Source organism: Pinus tabuliformis, chromosome 4_2 (assembly GCF_031772625.1).
Source record: "Pinus tabuliformis cultivar Carrire ecotype Pingquan chromosome 4_2, CPIR1, whole genome shotgun sequence".
NCBI classification, from domain to species: Eukaryota; Viridiplantae; Streptophyta; class Pinopsida; order Pinales; family Pinaceae; genus Pinus; species Pinus tabuliformis.
In genome coordinates, this window is record NC_142304.1 from 530,110,878 (window position 1) to 530,126,325 (window position 15,448).

Sequence of the window (15,448 nt, forward strand, 5' to 3'; positions counted from 1 at the left end):
AAGGTTTCACATGAAACTCTCTCAAGATCACCTTCTTGAGCTCACTGTTATCTGAAACATATATTCTATCTTTGAATCTAACCAATCCATCTATTGTAAGCCAATAATCTATACCTTGTGCACCTGCACCTATACATGTACCACCACCTATACTTGTACCTGTAATATCACCTATACCTGTACCAACATCTTATTGCAATTTATGTGCAATCCCCATATACCTGACATCCTAATAACCTACCTATAAGATCCTATCCTGTAACGCTATCCCATATGAGCTCATAGTTTCCAAGTGATGTACATGTACCCATCTGCTGAAAGTGTATACCACCCTATTCTCTTGACCCCTTATGTACCTGATCTTGAAATCAAACTCGCTGCGTGGCCAACCATCTAGCCTGCATGGTGTTCAGATTCGGCTAGTCAAAGAAATACCTCAACCCAATGTAATCACTCATACATATAAACCTCCTCCCAAGAAGATAATGTCTCCAAATCTTCAATGCATCTATGATCATTGCTAACTCAAGATCATTTTTTAGGTAGCTTTGCTCGTGCTCATTTAGTTGATGGGACTCATAACATACCACCTATCCATCCTGAATAAGGACTCCACCAAGCCCTCTCTTGCAAGCATCTGTGAATACCATAAACTCTTTGTCCGGATCTACAATCTATAGCACTGGTGCATGTGTAGACAATTGCTTAAGCTGCTCAAAGCTATCCTCACACTCCTCTGTCCATTCAAACTCATTACCTTTCCTCTGTAATGATTCAATAGGATAAGAAATCTCTAAGAATTTCTCGATGAACCTCCTATAGTAGCTTGCCAAACCCATGGAAGATCTCACCTAATCCACACTCTTAGGAGCTACCCACTCCATGATGGCCCTTATCTTCTCTCGATATACTGTAATTCCCTCCTTGGAGACAACATGCCCCAAGTAATGTACCTCAGTCTGAAAGAAACTACACTTGGCAAGCTTAGCATACAACTGATGCTCTCTCAGCAACCTCGACACTACCACTAAATATTCTCTTCCTCATTTTTAGAATATACCAATATATCATCAATGAACACAATAACAAAATTATCCAAATATGGATGCAACAAAATATTCATCAAGCACACGAATTTAGCTAGATCATTAGCTAAGCCAAATCAAACAACAACAAACTCATAATTCCCATACCTAGTCCTGAACATAGTCTTGTAAATGTCTTTTTCTTTGATGTGTACCTAATGGTATCTGGATCTCAAGTCAATCTTCGAGAAATATGTTTCTCCCTTCAGCTGATTGAACAAGTCATCAATCCTCGAGAAAAAGTATCTGTTCTTGATAGTCACTTTGTTTAACTTCCTATAGTCAATGCATAATCGGAGAGTACCATTCTTCTTCATCACGAACAATATTGGTGTGCTCCAAGGTGATACACTTGGCCTAATGTATCCCTTGTCCAACATTTCCTTAATTGTAGCTTAAAGTCAACCAACTCAAGTGTGCTCACCCTGTAAGGTGCTTTTGATGTTGGAGCTACCCCTGACACTAACTCAAGAGAAACATCTACCTCCCTATGAGGTGGCAACTTTGTAACGTCCTCAAGAAATACAATATGAAGCTACTACAAAATTGGGTACATGTGAAACACATATACATTCTCAACCTGCTCATCCTTATCAATAGAATGTGAACTGCAAGTAACATACAACCTTTCCTACGGGTACACTTTGCTTGCATAATTGTCACCATCGTAGATAATGTGGCTTTATTCTTACACTTGAAGATTCTTGGTTCCCCATTGTCATTAACACACTCACTGGCTTTGTCATAGCAGTCTACCTTAGTTCTATGAAGATATGTAACTAATCCATGCCCAACAACATATTGTATGATCCCAACACTAATACATATAGATGTGTTGTGATAGGCATACCATTCAAGTCAAATGTGCACACTCTTACCCAATGATTCAAACTCGCTTCTTTTTTCCTGTAGCCAACTGCACTAAACAAGATTTTGCATGAACTTCCTTACCCAAACCACACTAATCCAAAAATTTAGGGCTAACATAGCTATAATTAAATCTAGGGTCAATAAAAATAGAAATAATTTGATCACAAATCTTATTGTCCATCTCAATGATAGATGCCTAGTGTTGTGCCTTCCTATTGTCCACTACTGCAGAGATATGTGAACATCCCCAATAGTCTGGGCCTCCTTTTCATTATATGTCTTAGGCCTACCACTTTGATTACACGGAAAATCTCTCCTAAGGTGTTCTTCAACACATGTCCAACATTCTAACTAACCAATGCCCTCACCTCTGTGTTGTTGTTGCTGTTGTGACCCAGGTCCCTGTCTAGCTACATAAAATTTCTTTTGCGGTGCCACATTTTCTTTCCCAGCTATATTATGAGGCATTGTTCTCTTAGGCTACCATTTACCTCTACCTTTGTCTTTTCCCTTCTATCGATGTTGAGATTCATTCTTAAGCTTTGATTGTTCATAGAAATGCTTCAATTTCCCAATGACTTCCTCAAGTGACTGAGACTCATCATACTCAATCTGATCTCTAAATGCTAATGGAAAATCACTAACAAATATCTGAACTTTATCCTTCTCATCAGTAAGATATGGTACATACCTCAATAGATCCAGAACCTTGGTCGCATACTCTTCATCTGTTATTTATCCAATATTTAGCTCATAGGATTCTTTAGCCTTACTATCATAGTACCTCTCTGACAAGTATCTCTTTTTGAAAAGCCTCTTGAAATCCTGCCAACTCAAGTCATCTATCTCGATGTCTCTGACCTTCTTAACATCTTTCCACCATATTTCTTCTTTACATTTCAAGCTGAAGATATCTATTTTGGCCTTCATGTTATCGTGTACGCATGCAACTCAAATAATTTGTTCATCCCAAGTATCCAAGCCTTTACCTCTTCTAGATTCTTCATGTCTCCATCAAAAGTAGGTGTTTTTTCTTTCTTGAATTCATTTGACAAGTATCCCCTGTCATTCCTCCTATAAGTATGATAGCAGTGACGATCATGATATCTATCAGAACTAGAACTAGAATAATACTTGTACTCATCACCCTTCCTATCCAGAGTGTCCAACAGCTTTCCATATCTCACTGTATCAGATATATCTGATCTATGTCTACCAGGAGAGTTGTTTCCATATGCCCCATTAGTTCCATCCCCATGTCCATGGATGATCCGAAGCGGCCCTTGTCGCTGCAAGTCTGACAATCTCTGAAGAAGTATATTATTAACCTCTAATTTCCTCTATTGTGTTTGTATGATCTGGTCATTATCTACCTTACAACTCCTTATCTCTGCCTTCAAGCTTCTCAATGTATCGGCCAAATCAGAAGAGTTTCCAAAACCATACTGCTCTTCGGATTTGTAGAGAGAATCTTTGTAACCATCCATCTTTCTAGCCATTGATCTCTTTCCTATAATGCATAATATGTCAGATGAACGAAATCACAATAAATTGACGTACCTTAGTATAGCTCAGGGAGGATACCTTGTTTGCAATATCACCAAATCAGCATGATACATGTATAACATAGACATAATATCATATAGACATATAAAAGGTAAGTGCATCAATGCATAAACATCGTTCTAGCTAGGGTACAATCATCAATGCAAGGCCATATAAAAAATGCATGCTATGACCTCATGCATGAAAATGACCATTACTCCGTTGTACACATTTCCACATGCAACCAATAATATGCCTAAGTAATGCCTAACCAACTACACATATGTATAAATTCATGTATTCAAACATAACCGATCAATTCTTGTAATCAACCTACAAGATAGATACATTTAATAAAAACATACAAGAATGTAACCTAACATACAATGATGTATGTAGGTGACATAAAATCAACATGTAAGAGACATATGATCCATTTGCAACAGCCACACAGTGATGACAAATGCATTCCACAAAATCAACATCAAATTCTCCATGGAAACATTACTACGACCATAATCAATGATCAAGAAAATGCAACAAGCACATGAAATGCAAGTGTAAGAGACACACATGCAATTGACATGCATGCATGACCAACACACACCACCCATCTAGTCTGAGGTTTGAACCATGCTCTGATACAACTCTGTAATACCCTCCTCCTGGATCTACCCAAGTAACTAGCCAACTGGGGTAAACATGAGATGAGAGGCTACCATGATCGGATTCAACCTCCTATGTGACCTGAAGGAAGTGGAATTAGTGGAAACATCACAAACAATCATCTAACATCATCTTGAGAATCCTTAGGAGACAAGTTAGCCACTCAGATAGCTTGTCCCTTGGTCCAATTAATTTTCTATATATCTTAAGCCCCAATCACTCTCATGCTATAGGCAAGGGAGTGATCAGAAACCCAAAGTCTCTCTCATAGGCTTGCCTGCTAGTGACCAGAGACCAAAATTTTCAGTTTTGTGCTAGTGACCCTAGGATTTAAGCCACTTTTTTAGGCCTAGAGCCCAGGTCACTACCCATAATTGAGTGATAGCTTAAAATTAGTAAAACTATAGGGATAAAATGATGCAAAAGAAATAAGCTGAACAAAGCCTTAACCAAACCCCTACTAGCCATGATAGGCATTTCGTCAAACATATCATCAACATGTAACCTACAGGTGTAAATAACATAATTAAGTGTAGGGATCTCATAATTATCTGAGAATCGCTACGAACCATTGTTTCCTCATGTCATTTTTTTTATTATCATCTATTAGGTCATAGAGACATTATCCATTTATATACAAGTAAAAACATGTCAAGAGCCATACATAGATATTGTCATAAAACATACATATAACCAGCATAATAGGGACACAAATATCATAAACATATCAGCCATAAAATCCATATATACATCAGTACATTTACACATGAAAATCAAGGGGATGAATTTCTCATTAATGAACACAATAAACCAACCGAAGATGGGACTACCATGTTCCACCCAGATTGGTTGAGCCAAGTCTCTCTTCCGCCAATCACCCCTGTGCCATATTCCAAGCATGAATGTGGGACTCATAAAACACACAAAAAAACACCAACAAGCATGGATTCCATGGGAGTTCTCCACATACACTGGGAGGAATTTGAGTGCCTCTTAGTCTCTCAGGCTTTACCACAATCCATAGTCTGATCTAGGGATCACTAGGCTCTACACTGAGACATACTCTATAGGCTTTACCATACATCCCATCCCGAGACTACTAGGCGCAATGGAGAGATAATCCACCTCTTGGCTTTATCGTATATCTCATCATTCACTGGTAAGGGTTCCTAGGGCCATTGGGACACACAATTTGGCTTTACCACAACTCACATTATGGTTCAGGGGTTACTAGGTCAGTGGCTTTACCGTCATCCATAGTCTAGTTTAGGGACCACTAATCCATGTCTTTGTCAATTTAGAGATCCACCCCACTCAGCTTCGAATCCAATCCGACCATCCCACATTAACCAAATGTGAGAACCTGTCTCATCAAAGCTAGTAGGAAATGGAAAGGCTAGGCTGAGGAACATTGTTGCACCTGGAAAAACCCATGTCATGATATAAAAGAACCACATGCAATCCCATGCATGGAAAATTTAGCAAGGAAAATATACATGCAAGTTGATACCTATAATGAAGCCTATTGTAGCTACTTGATCCTACCTTTCCCTACTTGACCTCTGCTTCCTCTTTCCTTATTTACCTTGTTGAAGAAATTGTAATTAGGTTTAGTCTTCATGACATTGTAATTGTAGTTTTTGTAAAATGAATTTATTATTCCTTGTTGCATGGGTTTCATGAGAAATAGGTCTATTTATTCAGTGGCTCCTATTGAGAGCATTAGGATTTCAAAGAGTCATTGTCATGTGTAATGCATACAAGTCTAGAACAACCCTCCAAGGCAATCACAATCCTCCTGAAGACAACATAAAGCTGAACGATGTAAATTTCATTCATGTCATCCTACAAATGAATTAAAAGGATAGTTGTGGAGCGATAAAAAGGTGTCTTGTGAACTCCTAATTACCTCACATTAATTATCAACCCAAGGACAACTTTTTATTTCAAGAGTGTACTCTGTCTGAGGCGGTTATTTACTCAAGAGTAATGTTTTGCAATATAGTGCTTAAAACCCAAAAGTAAATGAATGCTTGAAACAAAATCTAATTGGAACAGCAAGAAACTAAATCATTCATTCAAACAACCATCAATCGAGGATATGGTAGCAATGACTCAGTCCTCTAGAAATTGATGAAGGAAAAGGAATTAGAGTATGGATCATGGATCTGGGAGCATAATAGCGTCTGCTGTGTCTCACGACAGCCTTGATCCTCCTCTCACACCAAAGCAATACATGCAAGTAAATAAATCAGCAGAAAGTAAAATGGAACAACGAAATGGAAATAGAACAGTAGCAAATGAAACGGCAATCAAAAGAACTAAATCTCGCGAGTCAAAAGTAAACTTGAACCAAACTCACATTTTGCAATGAAATAACAATCTTCAAAAGTAATTTCAATGAACTTTACTTTATGAGACAATATTTACAAATGGATTTTAGAACAGCAGTTCATTGTAAAACAAGAACGTCAATCATATATACAAAACACACTAATAGAACAGCAACCCTCAACCGTATGTACACTTTCTACAGCAATATGAGAGTAATGGATGATATGACTATGTTTCTGAACGAAGTAATATTGCTTTCAAGTCTTACAAATACTATTTCACATGGATCTGATAACAATAGCATTCATACCAACATTCCGCTACAAAAATAGCTGAAAGATGCAATTCGAATAAATGCAGAGACATGAGACAAGGAACTCATTCAGATTCAGATATCAATTATGAAGCATAGCATATCACATAAAAGATATATCAGATTACTATGTAAGAAAGATAAACAATCCACACGCAATTTACCATATAACAATACAACGGCAAGTGTCCGTCGGAGCTGGGCCCTTGGCTACCGATGGTACACTACCGTAAGTTACTCCAGATGCAAAAACGGAATGAACGCTAAGTCTTTATATTGATCGCATCAGCAAAAGTATAACAAAGTCAGGTCTTCAGCAAGACTCTACGATCACCATTGGTTCTGAAACTAGAATTATAAAAACAGTCCTCCGCCCCCGTCTCTGATCTTGGGTTTCATTTAAATAGAGAAATATCAGAGCATGGATAATTACAAAATGATTTGTTTTACAGAATTGGATGGATCCTAACCAATTGATCAACCAGATCAAGGCGAATTTTGGCTTTGCAGTTAAGATTTGGAGGGCGGCCGCAACAGCAAATCCCAGAAAATCGTGTTCAAAGAACCCTGCGTTTCTCCCTGTACAAGCCGAATTTGGGCAAACTGTTCTTCGTGAAGATAATTGGGCCCGTTCTGGACAAAACCCATGTTCCGGATTTTCCAAATTCGTCTTCATTTGCTCAGAATCTTAACCGCAAAACTGTCACTCCTTAAACCAGCGAATTTCTGAGTTGGCTGATTTAAAAATCAAATCTTCAATCTGGAAGTTACTTTGGAGGCTAAAAATGGCGAATGATGTTACAACCAACTTATTAGAACTATCATTGATAAATTAATGCATAATAATCAATTTATTAAAAATAAAAGAGAATAAATAATATTCATCCATGAGAGCATAAATTATTTATAAAATGGATTTAAATGATAAATTATAATAAATGTCATGATGAAGAGTGGTGGAAATGGGTGGAATAAACGTTCACAAGTGAGAATAATCATGGGATATTAACGACCCCACACACCCCCACACTCAATATGTTGCATGTCTTCATGCAACGAAAACTGAATGTATTGCATGTCCTCATGCAACCCAAAGACAAAAACCATGTGTTAACCAAGCAATAAAAATTGGAGAATAACTGAATGCTTCCTTAATTAATAAATATTCAATTTTAGCAATCTTGATGAAGGCATAACAATTTTTACATTGACATTCAACTATATGTATGAAGTTGCAGCAAAATATGATATAAGTAACAGCAAACTTCATTAAGCATTTTCTCAAAACTACAAACCAGATTTTGTTGAAATGTTGCAAGTAAATTTACAATATATGAATGTCTCTATGATCCAAAAATCAAATCGTTTTGATGCACGGATCATGAGATATAAACAAAATGGCTGTAGGTGAGAGTGCATGATTTCCGAAATTTTATGAACCAATATTTCTTGAAATTATCTAGGTATGTGTATTTTAATAGTATGTTTGTGTTTCCTAGAGATCACAAGAATTGAGTTCATAGTTTTTGAAAATATGGGAAATCAATTTCCGCACTGTGTAAAAATGAAATTGTATGCCTTAAAGGAGAAAGAAAATAGAAAACATCCATCATGCATAGCAATTCCTCCCCCTCTCTAAAAAATTAGCATGTCCTCATGCGATGCGAGAAAACAAATAGAGGTGGTTGCTACCAGCTGTTGAATTCTATGCTTGGTGTAAAACAACATGGAATAAGGGAGGTGTTAAGAATAAATAAGAATAGCAATGGATGATAAAGAATATGAATGTCGTGGTCATAAGAAAGAAATGAATAAAAAGAACACTCCCCCACACTCGAAAATGACATGCTGCTGAAAAAGGGGAAGTGGTAAAGATGTGGAATGAAAGATGACAAATAATGCTCAAAATGGATTTTTATTAGATTCTCCTAAATTTATAATAAATTAGAAAACTATGCAATTTTACCTCAAGTTTTACCTCCAAAAATGTGGAATGACATATAAATACTGGCAGTTGTTGAAGCTGATGTAGGCAGAGTTGGTGCTGAAAGTGATGCAAAAGGTGGAATCCAGGTAAGCACATAATGTCTGAAAAATTGTTCATGTTCGCAAGTTGCTCGAGCCGCGTCTGTTAGTTGCAAGAGTGCGGTCATGCTGTGAATAGAATTTTTCCCATACTTGTTGTTCTCCTGTAAACAAAGCACTATTTTGCATACAATGTGCTTGAATCCATAGTGTTAGCTTTGAATAGCAACAGAGAAAATGCATGCAAAATTGCAATTAGAAAAACTTATGTATACATGCAATACTACTATGTTGTCAAATCAACAAGGTATGGCAAAGTGTAGTAATCATATCGCATGCAACCCCATAATGCATACATTCCCCCTCCAATTGGAAAATGGGTCCCATAACCATAAAGCATATGAAAGGGGTGGTGCGGACGGCAAGGCAATGGAGTGAACAATATATCAGTAAGTAAAGCAGAGTACACTTATCAATGATAGGACGGTGAAAATTATGGTTATGTTGAGAGAAAAGTGTGTAAAGATAGTTATGAATAAGAGATAGGACGCTTTGGATTGATGATAGGTTATACAAAATGAAAAAGGACAACAATGTGCTAAAAAGATGCTTTGCTGACGGTATTCTAGCTGAAAATGATGTGAGTGATCATAAAACAATTTCCCATGCATAAAGGTTCAAACAGGGAAAAAGTTAAGGAAATAACTTCTCTGATAAAAAGAAAATAAGAAAAGGGTATTATAATAATAATTGACGAAAAGAGATAACTTCAATACCATAAGCAGAGCCTCTGCTGCCAGCAGGCGTCCATAGCCTCGGCAGGGTTGCTTTTTAACCCATATGAGCCAGGATCCTCAATTTATAAATGGAGAGTTTTAGTGTTGTTCTACAGAAGAGATCAGTGTGCTGGCGTGGTAACCAGATAACCACACTGCCATTCACTAGGAGGTAGCAAAAGTGATCAGGCCGGCTCGTGATGAGACCTCCTGTTCCAAGGATAATTTGGCTATCCAATGGATCATAACCCTGGTGTGGTGGCCATAATGGGAATGCCACTTTGTTACAGCCTTATGAACATGGTAGGCTGGCTCGTAATGAGACCCCCTATCCTCCGTCTGCGAACAAAATTTTGTTGTTAGTACACATTTTTATGATAAAAAGAGGGAGGCTTAGTACTCCTTAAGAGCAGGGATGGCGGAAGAAGTTGAACATGTCAATATAAAAAAATATACCCATAATCGCATTTATTACAGACAAAGAAGATTATAACCAGGGATGATGGAACCAGCATGGTATTAAGATGATCAATCAATATCATGTACAGCAAAAACAATGCAGTAAAGTAGTATATAAATAATTGTGTCTCTTTTGAAAAAAATCTATCATCAAGGAGCTGTCCTTTTAAAGATCATAACGTGAATAATATTAACTTTGCTTCAAAAGAATCCATAATTCCTGTCCTCATAAAAGTAGTGTACTTCATGTCATGAAAGAGAATCAGGAGAATGTGGTTGAGCTGAACTATGAATAATCCTACAAGAGAAAGGAAAGGGTTGCCCTCAAAAATATTCCCAAAGTGTTGCTCTTTTGAATGAACAGCAAAAACACTCAAAAAGTGGTGTTCCGTGTAGGGAACATCAAAGAAAATGCACACCAAAAAACAAAAATACACACAGAAAACGTGAAAATGCAAATGTCGTTCCTTTTGAAAGAGAAGAATCCATGCAAGCAAAAACTCGAACAGCAAAAACTCAAACTGCTGTTCCTTTTGAAAAAGGAACAGCAAAAAACTCAAACTGCTGTTCCTTTTGAAAAAGGAACAACAAAAACTCAAACTGCTGTTCCTTTTGAAAAAGGAACAGCAAAAACTCAAACTGTTATTCCTTTTGAAAAAGGAACAGCAAAAAACTCAAACTGCTGTTCCTTTTGAAAAAGGAACAGCAAAAACTCAAACTGCTGTTCCTTTTTAAAAAGGAACAGCAAAAACTCAAACTGCTGTTCCTTTTGAAAAAGGAACAGCAAAAACACACCAAATGTTGTTCCTTTTGAAAAAGGAACAGCAAAAACACGCACTGCTGTTCCTTTTGAAAAAGGAACAGCAAAAACTCAAACTGCTGTTCCTTTTGAAAAAGGAACAGCAAAAACACACCAAATGCTGTTCCTTTTGAAAAAGGAACAGCAAAAACACACCCAACGTGAAAGTGCAGGAGTGCTGTTCCATTTCGAAAAGGAACAACAAAATGTAAAAGTGCAAAAAGTGTTGTTCCATTTCGAAAAGGAACAACAAAATGTGAAAGTGCAAAAAGTGTTGTTCCATTTCGAAAAGGAACAGCAAAATGTGAAAGTGCAAAAAATGTTGTTCCATTTCCAAAAGGAACAGCAAAATGTGAAAGTGCAAAAAGTGTTGTTCCATTTCGGAAAGGAACAGCAGCTGTTCCATTTCGAAAAGGAACAACAAAATGAACTGTGAAAAATGAACAACAAAATGAATGGCTGATCAAAAAAAGTGTTATTCCTTTAGAAAATAAAAAACGAAAATGATGTTCCTTTGAAAAAGGAAAAGCAGGAACGACAAAAATGCACACAAATGCTGTCCCTTCAGAAAAGGAACAGCAAAATACACAACCATAAAATGCAAACACGCAAAGAGTGAATTAGTTGTTCACTGCAGTGATGTTGAGGATGAGTTTCACTTTGAATGAAGCAACACCTGAAACACAAAATATAAGATAAATTAGAAAAGAAACAACAAAAAGCAGTATGTAAATAAATAAATTGAGTTGCAACAGCTATGATGTTATGTCAAAAAAATGATCTATTTGAAAAATGTTTTAGCAGCAGTGACAAGACATGAATCTTGAAATTGAAATCAATTCTTCATTTGTTCTATTATGAATCCGTTGGGTAATGATTTGGATAAAATTTCTTTGTTTTATAAAAATTTCTTTGAAAAATCACTCGTCCATAAGTTGTCCTTCTTTATTTTCCCAGGACCTGCAAAAAACGAGTATCTACCTACAATAAAACATTAAATCGTGGATAAAGAGAGGTGATCGGGCTCCCCTAATCCAAGAATTATGCAAAAAACAACAAGTAGTTACTCTGTATAACAAATCCATAGAGAAAATAACAAAGTAAAATTTATTTGTTACCTGCGGGAGAGCAGTGGTCGACCATACTAACCAACAGTGTTTTAATCACAACTTCTTTGTTTTTCGTCCAAATTGAGTGATTCCAAAGCCAAATGAGAGCTAATTCAAAGGTGTATCTCCAATAGAAACAGGTTTTAAAAACTCAATGATATGATATGTCAAATTTGTTTAGAACAACCTGCATAATAGAGTCATTTTCGATTACCCGTATTAGACCAACAGTTGATATTTCAAGCGTAACTTTTTCGTCTGATGTCGGATTCAAATGATTCAAATTGGAAATGAAAGTAGATTCATTTATTTATCTCCAATAGAAACAGGTTTTGAAGACAAGAAGAATTGATAGGTCCAATATTGTAAGGAACAGCCGGAAAAACATAGTTTTAAGGGTGCTGATTTACGATAGACAGTCAGTATTTTGATCATAACTTCCCCATACGATATCGAAAATGAGTGATTCCAATTAAATTGTAAATTATATTCATAGGGGAATCTACCATAGAAACAGGTTTTAAAAATTCATCCATTTAGGCCTCCAAAAAGTGACTGTCCCAACTCTGTTCCTGAGCTGCCCGCTAGACATTCCGTCAATGTTTTGGCTCTAACTTTTTCGTTTCAAATCCAAATTGAGTGATTCAAATTGGATTGGAAAGTAGACATCAAGGTCTATTTAGGATAGAAACAGGTTTTAAAAATATGGTCATTTAGGCCTCCAAAAACTGACTGTCCCAACTCTGTTCCTGAGCTGCCCGCTAGACACCCTGTCAATGTTTTGGTTCTAACTTTTTCGTTTCAAATCCAAATTGAGTGATTCAAATTGGGTTAGAAAGTAGACATCAAGGGCTACCTAGGATAGAAACAGGTTTTAAAAATATTCACTTTTGGTCCCTCAAAACATGACTGTCCCGACTGTTTTTCCAGAAAGTTCATCAAGCCCGCAAGCCAAAAAAATGAAATTCAAGCATTTTTTCAAATTGGTGATAAAAATGAAAATGAGTGTTTGTAGAACTTATTATTTCCATTATGATTCATCTACATACACAAATTATAAAAAGAATTATCACCGATGTTAATTTGCATAGCATGTTGCAACAAAAACCCTAGTTTTACAAAAGAGCAAAATGCACTTATTTATGTCTTTATTTTGTTTTATTTTATTTTCTACACTAACCTATTTTGATTTGAAAAATGAATATGACTACGTGTATGAATACTTCCAGTGAAGCCATTTTCGAAATACGGCTTCACGTATGCACATACCCAAATTTGAAAAATGCATGTTAATGGATATTAGGGTATGAGAAGGTGGCTTCCCTTGAAAAAATGGTATCAAAAATTGTTGAAGCATGGAGTGATGTTGCAAATAAATGATGGAGTGAAACCAATTCAATGTCAGATTGACACCTGGCATCTATATTCGGCGAGCTGTGAACTTCCGTGTTTCCGTCCTGTCGTGATTTCTGTTTTCTGTTTATTCGCGGCGAGAACTTCCTTCCTGCTTTCTCTAACTCCGAGCTCACATCTCTACACCGCCGAATAAACAGAGATGCGTTAATAGCTTCGGAATGGGTTCCGGATCTTCCAAGAAGGTTGTTGTCGTGATTTCTGTTTTCTGTTTATTCGCGGCGAGAACTTCCTTCCTGCTTTCTCTAACTCCGAGCTCACATCTCTACACCGCCGAATAAACAGAGATGCGTTAATAGCTTCGGAATGGGTTCCGGATCTTCCAAGAAGGTTGTTAAGGCAAATAGCCTCCCAAAAAAATTAAATCGTCTGTTTCCTCCGGTAACAGAGCACTTGCTTTTTACAAACAACCATAGTCAATTCGTGGCTCTGGTTTGCAAAATCAATGTTATTGCCAAGAAATTTGTTCCATCTCAGCCGCAACATGTACTTCCTTTCCAGGATAATGAAGGTAAGCCATACATTTGCTTTGCTTGGCGAGACATGATTTTCTTTGTTTTCTCTTGAAATTTTTCATTTTTATTTTTCGCTTGGCATCTTTAAGGATATATTTCCTCTTTTGAAATTTTTAGATTTTTTTTCCTGTTTTAATTCTTTCTTAATCTGATTCAACTTGTCATAAGCATAATCTGATTCAATCTGTCGAACATTGACAACTGAAACATTTATAGGTCGAAGGTTTACGAATTTGGAAAACCGTGAAGGTGTAAACTTAGATCTGCAATCGGGGACTTTGTTGAAAGAGAAAATATCTGAAGAAGTTAAAGCTGTACAGAGAGAATCAGAAGAAAATGAAACCGAGATTATTAATACATGGGAGCTCATGGAAGGTCTGGATTATGTTTCTAGGAAGAAGGAGACAGACAGGGATACTCTTTTTTTTAACAGCGGTGATATATGTCAGGAACTGATTGACCAAAGTCCACCCTCACGGATTTCGAAGGGATCACAATCTCCGGAATTTTTTCATACAGTTGGGGAATATGATGCCTTTCTGGCAAGAAGCCAAAGACCCCTGTGGGACAGAAAGTCCAAAAGGTACCTTTATTATTTCGGACATGACCACCTAAATAAAGTCAGATCGACTTCACTATGTAGTGAGAATAAATGACATGCATGCTAATTGTTGAGCTAAATAGTACATCTTCTGATATACATTCAATTCGATATTACATTTGGGTGGTCATGCTGAAATTAATTTGAACTTTTTGCATTGTCAAGCTTTTCCTGTTTACATGACAAGTACTGATATTTGAATTATTGGCTAAGGTGTGAATCTTTCAGTTATCATTCTGATGGTACTTCGAATAAATGTTTGTTTTAAGCCAGTTTCTGTTGTCTTTTTCGACGATTGATTGTCTTTGGTTAATCCAAATGATATGGAGCCTATATTATGTTGATGTTTTGTTTGCGTAAGTATCATTCGTCATGTATTGGTCTTTTAAAATAACTTGTTGATGCATCCTACAAGAAACCCTAGCTTCTACAATTTTTGCATTTGAAACATTCTGAATCTCATTATAGGTTTTCTCTAATGACACATGTGAGATAGAATGGGTGGGAAGGGTGGGTAAATTTTCCAGCTCAACATTGTAAGCATGTTGTACTGGTTTATTATGGTGGGGGTGTGAAATTAGTTGAGCAGGAGCATTTTGATGATGTGGCTGATTGGGTTGTGTGAATGGGCAAGCAAGGTGTTGTGAAAGAGCTGGTGGAGAATATGGAGAATGTGCTTGTGCTATAAGATGAGGGAGAGTAGTCATGCCATCATAAGATGAACCATGCCCAACTTGTAAACAAGATAGGTGGTTATATTGAAATTGACATGGCTGCCCTAACACATTAGCATTCCATAATGGATTATGCAAGTATGACAATGAAGAAAAAGTGTTTTGAACCATACCTGTAGGCCTTGTTGCTGCTTTCTTACCTCTTTGATATGCTACTTCCATCCTAGGTAAGGAAGAGTGAATATCTATAAGATGCTCCTTTCG

The 15,448-nt window shown here is 36.8% G+C and overlaps 1 protein-coding gene across 1 annotated transcript; it reads left to right on the forward strand.

Moving 5' to 3' along the window:
- The first annotated feature begins 13,474 nt into the window (after positions 1 to 13,474).
- Positions 13,475 to 14,722, forward strand: LOC149170355 (uncharacterized). Its single transcript, XM_089427296.1, has 2 exons — positions 13,475 to 13,905; positions 14,126 to 14,722. Exons 1-2 carry the CDS (start codon positions 13,701 to 13,703, stop codon positions 14,563 to 14,565), a joined length of 645 nt encoding a protein of 214 aa, XP_089283422.1. The 5' UTR covers positions 13,475 to 13,700; the 3' UTR covers positions 14,566 to 14,722.
- The last annotated feature ends 726 nt before the right edge of the window (positions 14,723 to 15,448 follow it).

What these genes read in the sequence shown, in the direction of transcription:
- LOC149170355 (XM_089427296.1), top strand. Translation starts at nt 13,701, where the DNA reads ATGGGTTCCGGATCTTCCAAGAAGGTTGTTAAGGCAAATAGCCTCCCA. An exon ending in TCCTTTCCAGGATAATGAAG is followed by an intron (nt 13,906 to 14,125) that starts GTAAGCCATACA and finishes AAACATTTATAG; the next exon opens with GTCGAAGGTTTACGAATTTG.